General features: G+C 39.4%; 1 protein-coding gene across 2 annotated transcripts in view; it reads left to right on the top strand.

Annotated features, from left to right (window-relative positions):
• SYNPR (synaptoporin) overlaps positions 1–21,843 on the top strand; it is a 341,046-nt gene that overhangs the window by 149,000 nt on the left and 170,203 nt on the right. Inside the window, exon 1 of one of the 2 annotated variants that reach the window (XM_054483340.2) lies at positions 21,634–21,801. The exons of the other annotated variant lie outside the window; for it this stretch is intronic. Coding sequence (XP_054339315.1) covers positions 21,778–21,801 — 24 coding nt within the window. The 5' untranslated portion in view covers positions 21,634–21,777. Of the gene's footprint in view, positions 1–21,633; positions 21,802–21,843 lie in introns of those variants that run through there. 2 annotated transcript variants of the gene reach the window in all.

Genomic DNA, 21,843 nt, shown 5'->3' with positions numbered 1-21,843 from the left:
CAGACTGAAATCAGGGCTGCAATCTCATCTGAGGCTTTAGGTCCTCTTGCAAGCTCTTTGGTTGTTGGCAGGGGTTGTTGGCAGGATTCAGTTCTTTACAACTGGAGGACTGAGGCCCCAAACTCCTACACGCCTTTGCCCGTGTCTGCCACAGAGCCCTCTTCACACATGGCAGTTTGGTTCTTCCAGGCTACCAGGACAGCTTGCCTGCTTTTTCAAATCTTTGTGGCTTCTGTTTCTGACTTTTAGAACCTCTTTTAAAGAGCTCATATATTATATCAGGCCCATTTGGGATAGCCTCTCTTTTGATTAACTTAAAGTCAACTGATTACGGATGTTAATTACATATCACAAGAACTCTTCCCCTTTGCCACATAATGTAGGCTAATCAGTGAGCGTTGTATCATTATTTTTACAGGTTCCACTCACATTCAGGTGAGGAAATTACACACGGTTTGTACACCAAGTGGTGGGAAACTTGAGGCCATCTCCTGTTTACCACACCCAGGGTCAGAAGTTGAGGGAAAGATGTAAATAAGTCAGTCTCATTTTATCAGTGTTCTTAACTACTTTCTACGTTGCAATGTGTTCTCCCTTCTTTTTAAAATAGGACCTTTTCCCTAATACAATGGAAATGTCAATTGCTTTTCCTTTTTCATTGTTCCATCATGTAGACACATGAAAAAAAAATACTATTTTAAGAACAAGATGATCAACGTCTACAGTGCATTGAGTGAATAAAAAATTGAGAAAGAAATGAATTGCAAAGAGGCACAAGGAAACTTTTAGAGGTGACGGAAATCTTCAATATCTCAATTGTGGTGCTGGTTTCATGGGTATAGGCATTTCTTAAAATTCAACAAATTGTACGCTTTAAATATATGCAGTTTGTTATACATCAGTTATGCCTCAATAAAGTCATAAATTAAATAAAAACATTTTCACCCATCAGATTGGCAAAATATTGAAAATCTAAAAGTACCAAGTATAAGCAATGATGGGACATGATGGAAACACATACAGTGCTGGGGCAGGAGTGTGTAAACTACAGATGGTTTTGGTCATACCTAGAAAAAAAGATGAATATGGCTATATTTTTAATACCCCCAAATTTCACTGCTATATAGATATTGCAGAGAAACTCACCCATTTCCACCAAGAATAAATACAAGGATACTCATTGTATATTGCTGCAATAACAAAAATTGAAAACAACTTAAATGTCCATCATTAGATAAATGAATAAGCATGACATAGTCATAAAAGGAAACACCATTCAGGAGTTAAAAATGAATAAAGGGGTCTGTATATATCAACATAGATCTTAAAAATCTAATGTCTAGAAAAACACATTGCAGATCGATTGTTCATTATGATAACATCTATGGAATAAAAGTGCAAAATATTGCTGCATGCTATTTATTGAAAAATATATGTAACACATGTACATAACAACATGGATGAGAAAAAATACAAATTCATGACTTTGGGAGAAAAGGGAATAAAATTGGAGACAGACCTAAAAGGGAGCTCAGTTTCATCATCTATATTTTTCATTTAAAAGATTCAGAAGCAAGTATGGAAAACATTAGTGTTTGTTCATGCTGGTGGTGGATATTGAGTGACTGTTATACAGCAAATGGACTCCCTGCCCCACACACATAGAAGCTAATACTATGGCTCCAGCTTTTGAGAAAAGAAAGGCTTTATTACAAGGCTGGCCAGCGAGGAGACAGGATTTGAAGGACTCAAATCAGTCTCCCTCACTTGGGGCCTGGGGCAAGTATTAAGGGGTTGGATGACAAGAGAAAGGATTTACAAATGTTGGCTTGGCAAGGTCCAGTTGGAAGTCTTCAAATTTGACCACTTACAGTAAGGCATGTTGAGGCAGATTTTAGTCCCAGATCTTCCTGGCCAACAGACCCCTTGCTTTGAAAGAGTGCCAGTGGTCATATTGCAGCAGGTTCTGGCCATGTCCCATCTTCTTGGTTCCATGAGGAGGAATCATTGGTTCTGGATGTTGTTAGAGGTCAAAGCTGTTTCTGTTACACATGCCTGGGCTGTATCACTTGCAGTCTTGGCTCTGTTAATGCCTATAAGCCAATGCAACATTCTGTTACCAGCAGAGTAGGGCCATTTTTGGGCTGGTTTGGCAGTTACATGAAGTTTCACTTTATTTTGTTTTTAAATTATCACCTATAAATAACCCTTGTCTAAATATGAGAATAACATCAGAAAAATCCAAAGTGAGAGACATTCTATAAAATACCAGTTCTCTTCAAAATGTCAAGGTCATTAAAAACAAGGAAAATCTGAGAAACTCACAGTCTAAAGAGACATCATGAATAAATGTAATGTGGTATCTTGAGTAAGATTCTAAAACAGAAAAGGCATATTAGGTTAAAAACTAAGAAACTCAGAATAAATTATGAGCCTAAGTTGGTAATAACATATCAATGTTAGTTCATTAGTTGTGTCAAATGTACCCTAGTAATGTCAAAAATAAAGGAAGCTGGGTACAAGGTATATGGAAACTCTGTGTTATATTCTTGCAACTTTTCTGTAAATCTGAAGCTATTTTAAAATAAAGAGCTTATTTTTTTGAAAAAATCATCACCTATAGTTCAAAGAAAACATCTTGGTGGGGTGTCATGTAGGAAAATACTATTTTGAAGGTAGGCCAGTCTATATTGAAATCCTGGCCCCTCCACCCATGCCCACAACACCTTTGGAACTACTTCAGCTTCCATTTCCTCTTTTGCAAAATGAGAACAATCTCTACCTTGGAGAATGATTGAGACATTAAATAGGAATGCATAAAGCATTTAGCACATAGTAAAGGCTCAATAACAATTACTTATTATTTCCATTTTATTGTAGTTATTGTTATTATTATATATACCAAATGTGTTTGTTTTGATTATTAGGTAAGAAAACCATAGTATCTTTAAACCTTCCGAATTAAAAAAAATAAACAAGCTTTGGTTTGCAATCACTCTGTTAGCACACACCAAAATGTACACAATATCAACAATCCCTTTGATAATATGGGGCACTTTGGAGGGAGGGGAGCTATTAGTAAGTTGTACTAGACTTTATTCTCTTTATTCTTAGGTGAATTTTCCTTACCACTCTTCATAAGTTCAGACCAAAATATCTTCATTACACCACTATTCAGTGAGAGGGAAGGACAGAAAGGAAAAGCTTCGTACAAAGGCAGTAATCTTTCCTCAACTAAATTAAGGAAGAGAAAGTACAACCCTTGTGTGTAAATTTTTTTAGCACAATGATCCTTCTTCCTAGCATACGCGCCCAATCCCAATCACATTAGATCCATCCTGTCAGCGGGGAGGAGGGGAAAGGGTGGTCTTCCTGCTGCCCTTACCTCTCTCCATTTTATCTTTAAAATGAAATATTGTGCCATCACAAAAATCCTGTTTTCACAGAATAGTGCATGAGATGGAAAAATGCTCATGATATAAACATCAGGGAGGAAAAACAGGATTAAACCCTATTTATAGAGTAATTCACATTTTGGGGGAAAATGAGAAAATATTCATGTGCAAAGAGAAAACACTGTAAGGATAAACTCTCCACCCAAAGAGTAGTTAACTGATTGGTGGTATACAGTAAACTTTATTCTGTATAGTTTTTGTGTTTTTCAGACAATAATAGACATTACTTAAAGAGACTGAAAAAGAGATAGGGGAGGTATAGGTTAATTTGTTGTTATGGTTATACATGCTACAAATGATTAATGGTAAACAATGATATGAAGGTGGTTTACAGTCCCAGGAGAGAACTCCTCATGTAGGAATAAGATTCAAGGTGCTCTTCTCCAATAACAATATTAAGATACCATTTTTGAGCTCTCATTATAAGCACATTTCCAAGCTCTTGGCAGGGACTATTTTCATTGAATTCTTAGGCTCTGGGATCTGCCTACCTAGGTTCAAATTCAGGCTTCATCCATTACTATCTGTGCGACCTTGGGCAGGTTACTTAATCTCTCTGAACCGCAGTATTCAGATATGTGAAACAGGGATAAAAATAACACTTATTCATGGAATTATTATAAATATTAAATGAACTTATGGAAATAGTTTTTTTTTTTGTTTTTTTTGTTTTTTTTTTTTAGTGAGACGAAGTCTTACCCTGTCACCCAGGCTGGAGTGCAGTGGCACAATCTCGGCTCACTGCAACCTCCGCCTCCCAGGTTCAAATAATTCTCCTGCCTCAGCCTCCTGAGTAGCTGGGATTACAGGCATGCGCCACCATGCCCAGCAAATTTTTTTTGCATTTTTAGTAGAAATGTGGTTTCACCATATTGGCCAGGCTGGTCTTGAACTCCTGACCTTGTGATCCACCCGCCTCGGCCTCCCAAAGTGCTGGAATTACAGGCATGAGCCACAATGCCCCGCCAGAAATACACTTTTTAAAATGTCCTAGCATATAATGTGTTCAACAAAATTTGCTATAAGTATGCCCATTATGTGGATGAAGATGATAAGGCTTAGAGAAGCTGAGTGATTTTCCAAGGTTGTGTGCCTGTTAGTGGGGAAGCATTCAAACCCTTGTCTTCTCAAACGTTATTCTTTTAATCATTGTACCACAAATTACTTTCACTAATTAGGCACATGAAGCTTAAGGCTCTGCAGACAGTTGACTTGGGCTGGAACTGTCACCAGTAACCTGCATTCTTTCACTACTTTATGTCAGCCACAAAGAAAGAATGTCAAATTAGAAAGGCAATCAGGTTTCATTCAGTGGCCAAAGAAGGGGAGCTCATGATCTAAAGGCACCTCTTCCCAGGCAATAGGGGGTATGGGAGTTTTAATGAGTTGAATGTAGGGGGAGGTATGCAGGCATGTGTAGAGTGGAGTTCCAAGTGGTATGTGCAATTCATGAACATACTTCTCCATATATTGCATGTACACAAAATGGCGGTGATCTTCACTTAGCAGAGGAAATTTTAGTACGATAATGATATGTTAATCATTCAAAGGTAACTAGAGGTCACCTCCTTTGGTCTGCACCAATTTCTCACCAGTCTTGACTTCGTCTAATAGGGGGTCACAAAGGGGATCACTGGATGCTTTTGGCATCCAGTCCATTTGGTTTCTTCAAGCTGTTGTGCCTATCAATAAAGAGATTAAAAGAAAAAAAAAAACAGCTAAAGTTTTTCCACTGCAGGGCAGTTCTGGTGACAGAATTTCTTTTTTTTGTCTCAGCAAATAATTTAAGTTGCTTTGCATTTGAATTCAACTTCAAAATTAATTTAAAATAATTTAAAATAACTCTAAAACTATGTCGAGCCTTCTAGTTCTACCAGAATAAATATGCTTCTTGGGTATATCCATACTGACAGCTGCATTTCTTCAAGAAATGACATGACAGAAGAGTGTCCTCCTAAAATTCAAACTTGGAAGACCAACCGGTCTCAAGCTACTTGTTTGAAAGGATGAGTTATATAAAATGGCAAGTTCTTTATCTTAAAAAAAAAAAAAAGTATTACAAAGCCCCAAGGAGACAACAAAATGTAAAAGAATCTGTTACCTCGATTTTATTTACTGCTTTTTTTTTTTTGAAAGCCAACACTGAGCTATGTATTGATATACAAGACAAACCATTTCTTGGCATGTTTCAACTTGTCTGAAAGTCAGTTACTTTGGTTACAGCTCAAAGGACAAGTTCTCAGTAAAGAATAAATAATGTATTCACATTAATCATTTCCCCAGTGTATAAAGTATGTATCAACTAGGATGAGAGAGAGACTGGCCTTGGGAAGAAAAGTACATACTTAGAACAAGGGTCTCAGCAGATTTCTGTCCTTTGATGAGCTCAGGATAGCTCAGGTAAGCCACATGGAACCACTGCTCAAAAATCCAAAGGACTGGGCTCTCACGCCCCAGCTCAGTCACTGGTTGTCTCTGAGGAGACAGAACCTTCATATTTAACCCTTCTTGGCCTTTGGTCTCCCTCCACAATGGAGGAGTGGGGTGGAAATAAGGCAGTGGTTCTCCAAACTGGTAGATTCTGATTAATGCCCTAGAGGGGAGCTCAGAGCATACAGAGATACTTGGGCTCAAACCCAGATCTATTGCATCAGAATCTCTGGATATGTGGCTTGAGAACCTGCATATTAAACAAGTTCATTAGCTCTTTCTCATACAGTTCTCCGAGTTCTCACCACACACTCTTGTTTAATAACCACCAGAGTGATGATTTCTGATTTCCAAGGTGCAAGCCAAGGATACTGTGGCAGAATAATGATTCCTTCAGTGCCTCTCAACTCCAGAAATGGAAACTGAATGTCAGTAATTACCTCTAAGCACTAGTTTTTTTAAAAATGTATTTTCTGTCTGCTCATATAATCTCCTTATCTTTTTTATTGTCCTTATCTTTGAACCAACAATATCATAGTTGGGAATTAAACGAATTGCAGCGTTGTTTACATGATATCTTCCATTTATTGATTAACTACACTGTGTTCAGACACTAGACTGTTATGTATCATCTTGAGTATTAAAAATGAAATCTCAACGAGTCATTATTCTCATTTCACAGATTTTAAAAAGTAGGTGTATTGAGGCTAACTTGGCCAAAGCCACAAAATTCATGATCAGAAAATTCAGAATTTGAAATCATTGTTAGAAGATCAATAACATGTGCTGTTTATATCACATTATTGCCTCTGTTTAGTAATTGTAGACTAATTAAATATCCCCAACTTGGGGAAATATTAAAATAAATTATTGTATGTTCACTGTATGAAACATAAGATAGCTATTAGAAGCATGATTTACAATATGAATATGACTAGGTCAACTATATGTATGCATGTTTTATCAACTATTGCTGCATAATAAATCATGTAAAACTCAATGCTTAAAACAATAGGCATTTATTATTGCTCATTTGTCTATGGGAAAACAAGTGGTTCTGCTGATCAGCTGGGCTTTTTGGGCGTCAGCATTTGGGTCAGCCAGATACTGACTGGTCGAGGCTAGGACAGACAGCCTTGCTGACATGTCTAGTGGTCAACTGGCTATTGGCTGGAGCAACAGGATGATAGATCACGTGTCTCTTCAGTGTCATCCAGCAGGCTAGCCTAGGCTTATTCCCATGATGACTTGGAAAAGTTCCAAGAGAGTGGGGACTGCAAGGCAGCTTGAGACCTAGGCTCAGAATGTGCACGATTTCACTTCTGCCATATGCTGTTGGCCAGAGAAAGATATGAGGTGACTCCAGATTCAAGGAGTGAGAAAATCAACTCTATTTCTTGCATAAGAAAAACCACAACGTCACATAGAATGAGTGTGGACACAGGAAAAGGAATAATAGGGTTATTTTGTTCAATCAATATGCTACACACATGAACGAGAACTGGAAGGCATGTGGAAAATGCAGAGAACTGATGTGTTGGCAAGTTAGGGCTGTGAAAGATTTTTCTTTTTTCTTTGTATCTTTATTATTTCATATAGGTGGTTATAATCCTGTCGGTGTAACAAACAATGTTTGAGAGCAAAAAACAGTAAGAGGAGCCATAGCAAGCATAAGATCAACAACTACATTACTATGCTGAAAGGATTGTATCAATAATTTGCATATCATAAACCAATATAGCCTTCTTCTCTGTAGAGCATGTAGGTAGGTAAAAATGGAAAGAGCCTCAAACTACTAAAGTTAAATAGGTCTCCAAAATATATCCAATGGCTGTGGATCTGAAGTGGAATTTAGCCATGAGATACCCAATTATTCTTAGCACTTCTGCTCACTCTGTGTATTACCAGGACTGGCACCATCTTAGGACTGCAACATTTTAGCAATCTTTGGAATCCCTAGGGAACAATTCTTCCTTAATAGACATGATTTCTGATAATCAAAGTTTTGTCATTTAAGAACCAAAATTTCAAGTTGTTTTAAAAAAGACTGTAACTATTTTAAATAGAAATTATTAGTTAAATGTATAACTTGTTGACATCTTTGTGTTTTAAAATAGAATTGATGGAAAACATTTTAACAGTTTTTTGACAACATTGTTCTTTGCCAGAGCATAACGATATCCTCAGAACCTGTGAAGCAGAGCAGGGTTTCTTTGCCCTTACATAAAATATTCTGAAAATGCCATGCTTTCAAGTTCTTCTTGATGCTCCTTCATTGTTGTTGTGCTCTCTCTTGTTCCATGGGGCTCTAAGTGTGCCTTCTTCTGACAGTTTGTTCCGTTTTACTTGGCTTCTTCTAATATGCTGTCAACTTAGAAAAACCAACCTTATTAGGACTATTTGTCAAGGAAAAGGAATTAGTCTCCGGGTAAGGATCAGGGAACCTCTCATCTGAGCAAGGTACATGGTCATTAGTGTATGAAAGGCTTGGTGACATATCCTTTGTCTGATTTTTTTTTTCTTGGTTCTTGCCTGTATCAAAACATAGACAAGAGCTAGGTTGCTGGGAATCTGAAATTTTGGCATGTTGCCAGATGTGAGGGAGGTACAGATATACATGACCTGAGTGAATAAATAAAATGCATCCAATGTGGGCTAATTGTACTTAGGACATTAAATATTCCATAACCTTATTTTGTCAAAGTCAGTTTTTCAAATAAAGACTTTTTCAAAGCATTAACGTATCTTTACATTTTATTTTATGGTATAAGTGAATTTGTTTATTCCACAGTTTCATTCATTCACTCCTACACTGAGAATACACACACACACACACACACACACACACAACCTTATCCTCATGGAAATTGTGTTCTTGTTTGGAAGATAGAAATAGATGTACATAATTGTGAAGTCTTAAGACAAATAGTATAACTGAAACAGATCAGCCAGTGTGGAAGTACATAAGATGGAGGAAGAAAAGCACCTCCTAGACCTTTGCATCCCTGTAAAATGTGGTTGATAATATCCAACTAACAGATGTTTTGCTGAGGATTTATTGTGACACAGGGTGAGGTCATATGTACTCAAAAAAGTTTATTATATAGACAATGTGGAAGGCAATCTAAACTAACAGAAAGTATAACACTGCTATCTGAGAGACCTAGCTTCGGAGCTTATTTTCATCACTTATTTGTTGGATTTTTGCTTAGCTCCATTTTTTTTTCTTTCTGAAGAATGGGGATAACTTCTACCTTGCAGTGCTGTTGGGAGAATAAAATAAAATGACACAATTAAAGTGTCACAGGCAGTAGCTGGAAGAGTAAGTGTTCCATGAGTATCAGCTTCTTTCCTCTTTTCCTCTTCACAGAGTGGGTGACAACCGAGCTGGGTTTTGAAGGATGAGTAGGAGTTCACAAACCTAATCATGAATCCCCCACAGGGAAAGTGGCCTTTCAGCAGAGTGAGATATGGGCATTTGCTTCTAAAACTGGAAGATGATTTGTAAAGCTGTTGCTTCCTGGGCAGCAGAGCCAACAACACTTCTCTATTTCTTTATCTGTATTTGATAATGTCGGCTCATTAACCTAGTGGACTTATGAACTCATTGGTGCTACCTCACTAATAAGATATATTTGAGGTCTCATTTCAATCTAATAGTGATGTGGAATTTACCCTGATAGGAAGGACAGGGAAGAAAACATTAGAAATCAATAACATTGAATGACCTAACAGAATTTTGAACATGTGCAAGGGGAAGGGAAATATTTCTTCCACAATCAAGTGCCCAGGGTTTGAAGTTAAATCAGGTGTTACAAATAAGAAGCCTGAGGTCTCATTATTTAGATTAGGTCTGTCCATTCATTCAATGGGTATATATTTATCACCTCTCACTTGCAAAATATTGGGTTAAGAGAACAGACAAACATGAAGATGGCTAACTATGACACAGGATGAAATGAGGGTTATACATGAGAAAAAACTAAAAAGAATGGAAGTGGTAATTTATCTGGTCTTTTGAAGGAAAAGTAGAGTCATGGTGACTCTTGGCCAAGGAGAGAAGCGAAGCATTCTATGTGGAGAGAACAGCATAAACCAAGGGCAGAGGCTTGAAAGCACGTGGCTGCAAAGAAAAGAAAAAGAAAGTGTGAACTGTTACACAAATCATCAAGCCCATTAAAAACAAAACCAACAAACAAAAAGAAAAAAAAATCACTGAGAAGTACAGCCAGAACCAACATAATCTTTCCTTGGAGCCCTCATTAAAAAAAAAGTCATAGTTTCCCTTTTCTTTTTTTTTTTCTTCCCTGTTTGTGACTTAGACCTTTCCAAAGCACCTGTACGCATTGCAGCAGGCACTGTTAAGGCCATGCACCTAAACCTGCAGAACTCACCACACAGGCCTTCAGCATTCTGTCTGTAGGCCAGTTCTCTCTAACTGAGGGCTTCAGGCTGTGAAGAGGGATAGACCAGAAAGGCAGGGAATTTGATGCTTGCAGGAGCCAATAAGAGAAAGGAGTTGGAGGATAAATTCACCTGCTTCCTGCACCTCCTATAATACCTCTGAAGCATGTTCACGCTATCTTCCAGAGCACCCCAGTGAGGTAGCCCCAGTTGCCTACCACAGGCACCTGCTCATGGATGCATTCTTTATCAGCTCCCTTCATTTCCCTGTCTCAATTCCCCACTCTCTTTTCTGGAATCATCTCCCAAATAAACTACTTGCATTTATGTCCTTGTCTCTCAGGAGGACACTCTCGGGGAGGGGCAACCCCAAGACAGCATTGTTTAAGGCTTCTGGTGGTACACAGGGCAGCAGTGTTGATGAACTGACATGGAAAAGATTAGGGATGGTTTGAGGTAAGACAGCAGAATTGAAGCCGATTTTAAGAAGTGGTTCTAGGAGTATTTCCATGTGCTTTTGAACTTTAATTTTTTAAAATTTAATTGTATCTTAAGGAGGATTAAATGAGTTAATTCCTATGAATTGCTTAGGAAAGGGCCTGGCACATACATTTCAACATTGTCATTGCTCTTATTGTTTTTAGATTAGCCCCTCCTCTTGTTCTGGTGTGTGTGGCAGCATGCTCCCTGAAAGAGGTAGACCCAGACAAGAAAGAGGTAGGAGAGGGAGAGATGGGCCTCAGGCCTCACTGATCTTGTTTCCACACTGTGGAGCTGATGCCTGCAGGCAGCTTCTCTCACCTTTGGTGAGACTCCACTTCCTACTCAGAGCTTGTGTTGAGCATGGAACTCACCTTGTATGACAGGTTATGGTGGCCTTGTTCATGATCATTCAATGTAATCACTAACTTCATGTGCTGTACAAAGATTCCCTGTCAAGTTCCCTGTGGGAAAAGGGAGCTGGGGGAGTTGGTAATTCCAGATTTCTAAGTACTCTACCCTCCCGGCTTCTGATTCAGGAAAGGTCTGGGTTTGGAACTGATAATCCATGTTCTTTTATAAGCTGCTCGGGTGATTCTGATGGGCAGCCAAATCTGAGAACCACATTTCTATGTGGCTTTCTTCCCCAGGATCCATATCACAGAGCATTGTGTGTTATAACAGAAAGGGTGGAAGTTTTTTCTGAACAGGGTCTAAGGCTGACTTTCCTTTTCTAACTAATGTCAGAACAAGTGGCGCTACAGCCCCTTACAGGGAGTTTTTGTCTCTACACTTTCAGCAAAATGAGAGGAAAAGTGTTGCTCCTAGAGTTGAGATAAGTGACATTCTGGAAATATCAGAATGTCCTGTTCTTCAGACTGACTCTCTTAATTTGTATCATTTAAAGACTTGGGGATGGTGTAAGAAGGAACTAACATTTTAAGGAAGACATTGGTAAGACATTCTATTTTAAAAATAGAGGCACAGCTGAAGAAAGAAAACTGGTTTTTCTCCGTGTGAGAATGAACAGTTCACATGGCATTTTGGACTGTTCTAAACAGGCCTGCAGTAATACATAATCAACTATTGGAGGAAAGATAGTTTTGTCTTATATTTATGGAGGGGACACTGAACACAGAAACTTAGAATAACTGTACTTGGTACTGCACGCTTCGCTTCTCAAAGTACTTTCACATGAGCTGCTTCATGGTGGCTTCACCACTGCCCCATGGGATACCAGGGCTGCAGCGACTCCCCTTGCAGCCCTGAATCCGAGGGTTTGGGAAGGTGTAAATTAGAAATATAAGAAGCCTCAACCCAGATAAGAGGGATTTTTTGGTTAATAAAATTGTAGAAATTTTGCCAGCTAAATGGATTACCCTCATACCATAGGGATGCAGAAACACCTCTGGCGTAAGACACACTCATCAAAAGAGAGAGGTTTTTACAAATATTTTATAAGCACTCCAATTAAAATAATGCCCCAGATCCCTTTAGACCAACTCCATTCCTTTGCTGCAGGGCATCATCACCACACACATCCCTAACACTGGGGTGGGTCAGGAGCTGGGAGCAGAGTGGGGAGAATGCTTTCAGATGGAATCCTAATCAAGCAGATCATGACTAGGCTTTTTGGAGCTCCATGAAAACACTCAAATGTTATACACTCTACGTTTCATAAACTACATGGGGAGAAACAGACTTTCATCCTCTTTCCTACCCACGCCTCATTTTAAGGGCTGTAATTTGGTCTGGGTTCTGGAGGCATATTGGTTTAACAAGGGTTTTTTAACTCAATTTGTTGAAAAGGAAAGAAAAACCAGAAAGCCATTTTGTAAGTGTTTGATTCTGAAATGTATCTTGCCTGTAGCTTTAGGAGAGAGAGTACATTTCACTTGTGTCATTGTAATTTCCATCAGCCTCAGCTGTGTATTATTTATACACCTCAGCATTGTTATTCCCATTTTACAGGTGAAGAAACAAGTTTGGAAAGGCTAACAGAGTCTCATCAATACACGCAGTTGGCTATGACACGCCCCCTTCATGGGGAAATGATCAGCGAAAAAGTCAAGTACCTCTTGATCGAATTTACTATTCATATCTCAGTGTACTGGGCAAGATTATTGAAAATGGTTTCCATGTTTTTCTTCTTTCACTCTTATTACAGTACTAACAAGATTCTTGTAAAAACTGGACCTCAGGGATTCTTTCTGATATAAAGTCTTAATCCTTAATCATAGCAACAACTATTCATCTTCTGGTTCCATACCAGGCTTTAAGAAATGTGTGTTAGGAACAACCAAACTCCTAAGCCATCAATTTGCTGATAGAGCTCTCCCTGTTGTAAAAAATAATAGAAGGAAAACAAACAGATGTATCTCTGCTATTTTTGACTAGAATTATGAAAATAGGCATCAGAAAAGTCATTTATTTTCTCTTCTTTAATAATAAGCAAAGACTTATTTAGTGCCTACTATGAACAATGTAATATTGTGTGCTATGCAGGACTGCAGAAAGAGTGAATCTACTCTTCAGCAGTTTATGGTGGGACCACTTTTAATGCCCTGTACCAGAAGAGTAGATATAATCACCAGAAATTATGCAAATGAATACAACATTGTTTTAAGCTCTAAACAACTGTCACAGAGGAAATGCCCATCTCCCACCTTGTATGTGCTAAACTTGTGCACATTCGCAAGACTGGGTAATGTGGAGATTTATAACCTGGGCTTTGGAAACAGACAACCCAGGTTCAAGCCTTTGTTCAAATACTTACCATCTAGGCAGACTTTGGCAACTTACTGAACCGCACTAAACCTTATCATTTTCATTTGTAAAATGATGATAACAATAGATTCTAGTAGATCAGGTTGAATGATAAATGACATAATCCATGAACAGCGCTTAGGCTAATACCCAGAAACAAATATTAGCACCCTTATTGGAATTAGAAAGGTCCATGGTAGGAAATCACAACTGCCAAATTTCTCCATTACCTCAGTGGTTCTCCACAGTTTTTCATTTAAGATCTAAAACATTTTGTTCCAATGCAATCATGTTCAGAAACCTGGGATATAGAGAAAACAGTGGAGTGGGCTGGTTGAAGCAGAGAAGGGATGTGGAACCCTGGTTCCTTTGGCTGCCCCTAGCACACCCTCCCATCTTCATGGTGTGCCCTGGAGCATCTCCATGGAATTCCTGGCATACAGCTTAAAAAACTAAGCTATTAAATATTATGCCTGTAGTTACATTGTAAGCTGAGATGATTTGGTTATTTGAATGTACCATCTATATTCTCACATATACACAAATTTCACCAAAATATTTGATGGTTGTATTTTACATTTTGAACATTGAAAGCCTAGGCCAATATGTTCATATACTTACCTTTATAATTAAGAAATATGTCAGAGTAATTCAGCGTTATGTATTCACTCATATAAGAATGTGTATTAAGCATTATTTATATACCAGGCCCGTAAGTTCCTGGCTTGCACAGTAACTCAGAAAGATTCTAAGTTCCTTTCAGCAGGGACCATGTTTACCTGTTTCACCACTGTATCCACAGAGTGATACAGTGCATGGCATGAGCATGTCATATAACACATACGCCATAAACAATTGCAGAACTGAAATTTTTAGGCGAATGAATGGTTGTCCTTTTACTTTAGAAGATTAACAACTTTCTCATGGATTTGAGAATTGTTGTTTCCTATTGAGGACGTGAGCCCCCAGGTGAGTTTTTTTTTTTAATACTTTAAGTTTTAGGGTACATGTGCACAACGTGCAGGGTTGTTACATATGTATACATGTGCCATGTTGGTGTGCTGCACTCATTAACTTGTCATTTAACATTAGGTATATCTTGTAATGCTATCCCTCCCCCCTCCCCCCACCCCACAACAGGCCCCAGTGTGTGATGTTCCCCTTCCTGTGTCCATGTGTTCTCATTTTTCAATTCCCACCTATAAGTGAGAACATGCGGTGTTTGGTTTTTTGTCCTTGTGATAGTTTGCTGAGAATGATGGTTTTAGCCGTGATATGTAAAACCTGAGTCGCCTTGTCTCCTGAGTCAAAGTCTTTTTGGGATATTTAGGGAGTCTCTAAAGGGACTCAGCCCCTCCATTGTCTTGAAATATTTAATTAGGACAGAAATGGAAGCACTTAATAGATCTGGAATTATTGCCTGAGATCCAGGGCCTGTGGATGGACATCCAGGAATCCATGGACAGCCCTCCAGCAAGAATCAAAAAGAAGCAACTCTTCATGGACCCAATCAATAGACTGAGTCTCTGAATACTCAGAAATGCCAGTAGTTTCAACAAATCTTTATTTGCTTCAAGCCATGTGCCTCAATGGGATTTCCATACTCCCTGATATTCCAGTGGGGGAAGACTGTTAAATCTTTCTCTACAGGATATGGGCTTTCCTTTTCCTTTTCCTATTCCTTTCCATTCTTTCTTTTTGAGACTGAGTCTTGCTCTGTTGCCCGGGCTGAAGTGCAGTGCCACAATCTCAGCTCACTGCAACCTCCGCCTCCCAGGTTCAAGCAATTCTCCTGCCTCAGCCTCCTGAGTAGCTGGGATTACAGGCACCTGCCACCATGCCCGGCTAATTTTTGTATTTTTAGTAGAGATGGGGTTTCTTCATGTTAGCCAGGCTGGTCTCAAACACCTGACCTCAAGTTATCTGCCCACCTTGGCCTCCCAGAGTGCTGGGATTGCAGACATGAGCCACCGTGCCTGGCCCCTTTTCTTTCTAAAACATGAACAGCTCTTTCCTCTAGAGACAAAATAAAAGAGCATGTAGTATTATCTCTATCAAACAAACAAGCTGGCAAAGGGTATCATTCTCATCCTTATTATTGTTAGATGTTAAATGCTTGGTATGCACTTAACACCTTGTATGCATTCGTTTACAAGTGCCCAATTTTATCGGTTAGGGCAAGTGACAAGACCACATAAGTAGTAATATACAGAACTGGAACTAGAATCCACCTGTTTGTGTTAGTCAGGTTTCAGGCAGGAAATAGCTGGCACACTCAAACAGAGTGATTGAGGGGAGTTTTTTGAAGGGGCAAATTGAAAAGAGGTAAACAAGGTTTAAGCAAAAAAGAAAAGGGAAGGAAGGGAGGAGAGACAGAGAAAGAAAGAAGAGTGAGAGAGAGAAAGAAAGAAGAAAGGAAAAAGGGAAGGAAGAAAGGAAGGGAAGGGAGGTAGGGAGGGAGGGAGAGAAAGAAAGAAAAAGAAGGAAAGAAAGAAAGAGAAAGAAGCTGTAAGGATGGAGAGGGCCACTTCACAGCACCTGTGGCCTTCGCTAGAGGAACATAGCCAACTTCAGGACCCATTGGGGGACTAAGGGAATAAATATCTTGACCTCAGTCTCCTCTCACCCTCTAATTACCTGGCAGTATTTCTTATTATTAGCACCTTGCATTAGGATGCCTCAAAGAAAGGGAGCTTATTGATGGGGTCCATTAGTTCAGCCTGCTGGGACACAGATTAGGCAAGAAAGTGACTCTAGAGGGACAAACAAAAGCTCTCCAGCACAATGTCTGCCTAAAGGGGAGCATGCTTAACCACATATATTCTGTCTCCAAATAATTCTATTTATCCCTCATTCAGCAAATAGTCATTGCTTGGCCGCTCTGTGCTGGGCACTTTGCTTTGGGCTGAGGATACAGAGATAGTAAGATATTGTGTCTTTGAAGAGCTTAGACTCATGGTCTTCAGAAAATACGTCTTGCACATTTTTATCTGCTATTTTAACTACCATTTTCTCTAATTTTATCTCCCAAGCATGACTACATTTCCATCCAAAAATCCTAATTTTCTCAATCTTGTTCCACTATATTCCTTAGCTTTTCTTGCATCCACAAACTTTTCCCTGTACTTACAGTTTCAGTGTAGAAATTTTTTAATAAAATTATGTTTTATCGTCATATAGATGAGTGCTTGCTATGTTGCCTAGGCTGGTCTCGAACTCCCGGCCTTGCCTACCTTATGCTCCAGTACCATAGGCCTGAGCTACTGTGCCTCCCAGCTTCAGTGTAGAATTCTTCCAGACAGATTTGAAGCCTACTGAGGAAAGCTAATGATCTAATAAATCTTCAAGTGATATTAATATTATTTTATCTCATTAGTATTTGAAAAAGAATAGAGACAGTGTTAGAGAAAACAACTTTCTCTTACAAGGAAAATAAAAGATAAGAGGCCTAGAAAGTTCTGCCCTGATTCTATATGCCTGCTGACATCACAATAAATTGCATTTTACCCATGCTAGGAGCTGTGCTCAGTCAGAGAAAGGAAGGCACCATTAAAGATTTCAAGGTTGTTCCATAAGTGAATTGGATGTAAGTGCTCTCACTGCTATAGCTTGAAAGAGCTGAAATTGTTCCTGAAGCAAAATGGAAGAGGCTTGGCTAACTCTCTTGGTCATTTATTAGTATGGCCAAAGTAGCCTTATCTTTGATTACCTCCTTTCTCCTACTGCAATGAAGGAATCCTCTGGCTCTGGATTTTCCTCTCTGTGTTTGCTAAATGCTTAGAAAGCTAGGCCTCCCACTGGCCAGCAGACAGGTCTGAAAGGACCCCTTTTGAGAGGCCAGATGTTTAGAAATAGAAGCTATAAGGCAAAGGAACTGTTGCATTTACCAGAAGGTGTGTCCACCATAGGGGAGAGAAGCTTTTCCATTCAGAGGAAAAAAAAATTCTTTTGAAGTTGTCTGAAGGCCATTGCTCAACTGAAAGATCACAGTTGAAGCTCTGATCATATTAGAAATTAGCATTGCTAATGAGGTTTTTAGAGAATCACAGATTATGTTAATCTACTTAACCTTCTCTATAAATACTTGACTTAGAAAACATTGTACTTCTATTTCTGATAATCTAATAATGGATAAATGCTATTTTAAAGGCAGTAGCAACAATGTGAATATCATTTTTCAAACAAGAACTATCAAATATTGAAATATCGCTTTATTTTTGTCAGTTCCAATTCTATGATAGAGAGTGGTAGCCGACTGTCTGAGCTGTCTGATAAATTGGAAGGTTAGGACAGTCTAAGTGGCTAGCTGACAAGATTATTTCTCTAATGACGAATATATGGGCAAGTATCAAAAAATCAGCTGCTCTATGTGGGCCTAGCTGAGCAAAACCCTGGGAACCCAAGCTTCTAAAAAAACAACTGATCAGTATAGTTTACAAAAGGAGCTTTCCACCATCTTTTACATGGCTTCCAATTAAATCAATATGACACTGAAATTTGCAACCCTTCCAGAATGTTCTTTGAATGAAGAGGTAAAAATAATCTGTATCTGCTATTATGAATGAATCAATTGCCCTTATTCATCTGTTCTCCATTTCAAGGCTAACCTCCTTTGAAAAAATTAGGTTTCTTTACCACCATCTTAAACCTAAATTGTTCTCATGTTGATTCACTGATTTCATCATTCATTCATTTATCCACCAAATCTTTATTGAACACCTACTATGTGGCAGGTACTCTCTGAAACACCAAGGATATGGTATTAAGCAAAACAAACAAGTTTCCCGCTTTTGTAGAGGTCTTAGTAAATGGAGATAGTCAATAATAAATGAACAAATAAATAAGCAAGAAGGTATCAGGCAATAAAGTGCAAAAATAAAAAAAAGAATTACTGGAGAAAGTGAAAGATGTTTTTAAGTTAGGTGGTTGGGGAAGAAAGACCCTCTAAGAAACAGAAAGTAGAACTAACAATTGAATGGCAAAGGAAGAGAGGGCAGGAAAAGAGCTGAGGAAACAATGTTCCACGCAGACAAAATAGCTAGTGCAAAGGCATAGAAGGTGAGTGTGGCTGAAGAGTAGGGAAGGAGAGGGTTGAAATTAAATAAAATGAAAAGACAGATGAGAGGTAGACTGCACAACATTTTAAAGGCATGGGAAAGGGTTTGGGTTTTACTTACTGTAAACTTACTGGACAACTATTGAAGAACTTTTCTCAGATGAGTGATATGATCTAATTTATGCTTTAAATGGCTCAACATGGGTAATAGAGATTTCTAGGGGTAAGAGTGAAAGCAGTGAGACCTAAAGGGAGCCTGTTGCAGTGGTCCACAGAGAGGTGACTGAAGGGTGGTAGCAGGGGAGACTCAGAAAATGTTAATGCTCTATCTCGAAAAAAATATGAGGCAGGAAGAGCTAACCCAACCAGCAGATTAGAATCTGCCTATTAGCCTTAGAACCTTATTTAGTGAAAGTTGACCCAGAAAGCCCTTTAGAGATAATTCAGTAGAAACCCTTCAATTTAAACTTGAGAAAAACAGAGACGTGGACAAATTCTGGGACACACCCAGGGTCACAGAGCAAACCTCTAGCAAACCAAAGACTGAGCCTCATACCTCCTATCTTCCCAAATGTTAAAGTGCCCAAGTCCATACAGAAACCAGCAGGGCCTGAGCGTGGATTTCATGGGCTCTTTCTACACCAGCAAGTTCCAGTCTCTGGTGCAAATCTGCATAATGGGGACAGCTGAGAAGTTACTGCAGGGTCCATGCATCCAAATGTGGATTTGTCATACCCTGTACACTGAATAAATAAAAGTAGAAGTGCCATCATGTTGCATCCAAAGCAGAGTGGTTAATAGCTTAGACAATGGCATACAATTAGGCTCAAATTTTAGCTTTACCAGGTATTGACTGTGTACTTTCAGATAAGTTACTTAACTCTTTGGGTCTTGGTTTTTTCACCTATACCCTGGAATAAAAATTGTAACTCGTAGTTTTGTAAGGCTCAAATAAAATGATATACCAAAAACACCCACTTAGAGTAGTACCTGGCAAGGAGGAAATATTCAAGAAATGTTCACTATTATTATGTAGAAGACAGAACTTTTTTCCTTTTACTTGCAGTGGGGCTCTTAATATTCAGAGCCAATGAGAATTACTCACTGGCCTCCGTGAAGAAACAATTAAGTATGGTTCTACCCTACAGGTGCATTGCTGGAAACTGCCGCCTCTTCGACCCTACTCTAACGCTGCCCCTTATCAGCCACCTGGAGGAACTGTGGCCTTCAGCACAGGGACACTATTCTTTCAGTCAATCCTTCATTTATTTATTCTGTAAATGTTTACTGAGTGCTCACTTAAATGCGGGGTGATTCTAAGCCTTTTTTTCCCTGCTTCAGATGTGTTCACTTGCTTAATTTACTCCCCTGAGTAACTTCTCTCACTGAAGTGCAGAGATTTGTCAATAAGCAGGGAGGGGTGGCCACAGGGGAGTGGGGAAGAAAAGGTTCCTATCAGAATTTCAAAGGGGCCATGGGGCATATACAGTTTGAAGAATTGGTAAGCACTCCAAAAGCTCAGGCATAGGCAACAAGCTGATCAAAAGAGATGGAAGAGAAAGGGAGCTGGACTCCCTGAGCCCAGTTTGCAGGTGTGTAGTGTAGGTGAAAGCACTGCCTTGCCCATTGTTCATTTCTTCCCCACACCTTCCCACTCACAGCTCTATGAGGCATAAGTGTAGCCATTTTACAAAGGGGAAACTAAGGCTCAGGCGCAGGCCACATGACTAGTAAGTAGGAGACCAGGACTAGAACCCAAGTTGCCTGACTCCTCTTTATGGTTTTTTGGTTGGTTTGTTTGGTCCCCCAACCTCCCCCTATCCACCAAGTTGTTACTGTGTGTATAAGAAAAGGAAGAAAGGGAGTAAGAGAGATGATGGTGGTGGCTATGGTATGGTAGTGATAGTGTGTGTGTGTGTGTGTGTGTGCATGCATAAAAGAGAGAGAGAGAAGGAGAGAGAGAGAGATACAAAGAGACAGAGATAGGAAGGAAAGCGAGAGAGAGACAGAGAGAGGGACCTCAAAAAAAGACTTTGGACAACTCCAAATTAACAACAAATTAATACCTATAAAAAATGTGGCCAGCCTATGTGCATTTCAACATTCCTGCACTCAGTGGGGACCCAAAGTAGGGAGCGGGAAGGAAAGGCAGACAGACTTCCTCTCCCTGTGCTGTGGTATCTGCCTTGGGGAAAAATTGTCCAGGATGCCAGTGTGAGAACATGTCACCTGTGGCAGCCTCTCCAAGAATTTGATACAAATGCCCCCAACACACATTGCCTCAAGGTGCTGTGATTTCGGTCCTTCGAAGTAGTCGAGCTGAACTCCTTCCTACAGAGGTTTATTTGAAGAAAAAAGCAGATCCATATCGCACTTAAGCCTCTGAAACCATTTCAATTTTGAGATTTTGCAGGAGACGTCTTTAAGTAACACTCCTGTGACGAGTGAGCAACCAAGTTGTAATCTGTCCCTTCTACAGTTGCCAGAGCCTTAAAAGCCTGTCTTCCAGTACATCACCTTAATGATTATTTATGGGCAGTGTACGAATTTCCCAAATGGGGATTATGCATAACATCTATGCATTTACATTAAAATGAGGGCAATTTATTTAACAAACATATCAACATTTACTTAATCTATGCAAATCTATTCATAAGATTTTATAAAACCACCATTTTTCCCCATACTCTTAAAACACAAAATTCTGGCTTTAAAAAAATCTCCTAGTTTGTTTTTAAGCACTGTGCTTGCAGGAGGAGGGGGCTGGCAGAGTAAAGGGGAGATGGTGCCTCTGTTGGTGATGCAGCCTGCTTGTGCAAAGCAGTCCTGCACTTCCAGTTGTGAGCCAAGAGCCAAGTGTGGGAGCTCACTATGGTGGCAGCCACCTCCCCACCAAGCAGGCAGCGTTCACCAGAGGGGAGTATCAGGTTCCTGTACTCAGCTGTGGGTTGTCACCGTCTAATAATATGACCGTTTTGCCATCTCTCTGCAAATGAGGCTGAAGCTGCTATCTGATTGGTATAACATCTCACTTTCCCTCTGCATTGATTTTCTTCTTCTCCTCCTTTGCTTCATAAAAAGAGGGACAAGTGGCTGGTGCTGTGGACAGAGAAGCTTTATTTTTAGTATGAGACAATCTCTATTTTCTTTCAGGAGAGGGAAGTTGGATTATCAATTCTTTTGTAAATGTGTATGGTGATATTTGCTCCGGTAAGTTTACAGTTATCTTGATTTACAGCTGGCTATGGGGAT

The sequence above is a fragment of the Pongo pygmaeus genome, chromosome 2, assembly GCF_028885625.2.
Source record: "Pongo pygmaeus isolate AG05252 chromosome 2, NHGRI_mPonPyg2-v2.0_pri, whole genome shotgun sequence".
Taxonomy (NCBI): domain Eukaryota; kingdom Metazoa; phylum Chordata; class Mammalia; order Primates; family Hominidae; genus Pongo; species Pongo pygmaeus.
This window is presented reverse-complemented; position numbering and strand designations above follow the sequence as displayed.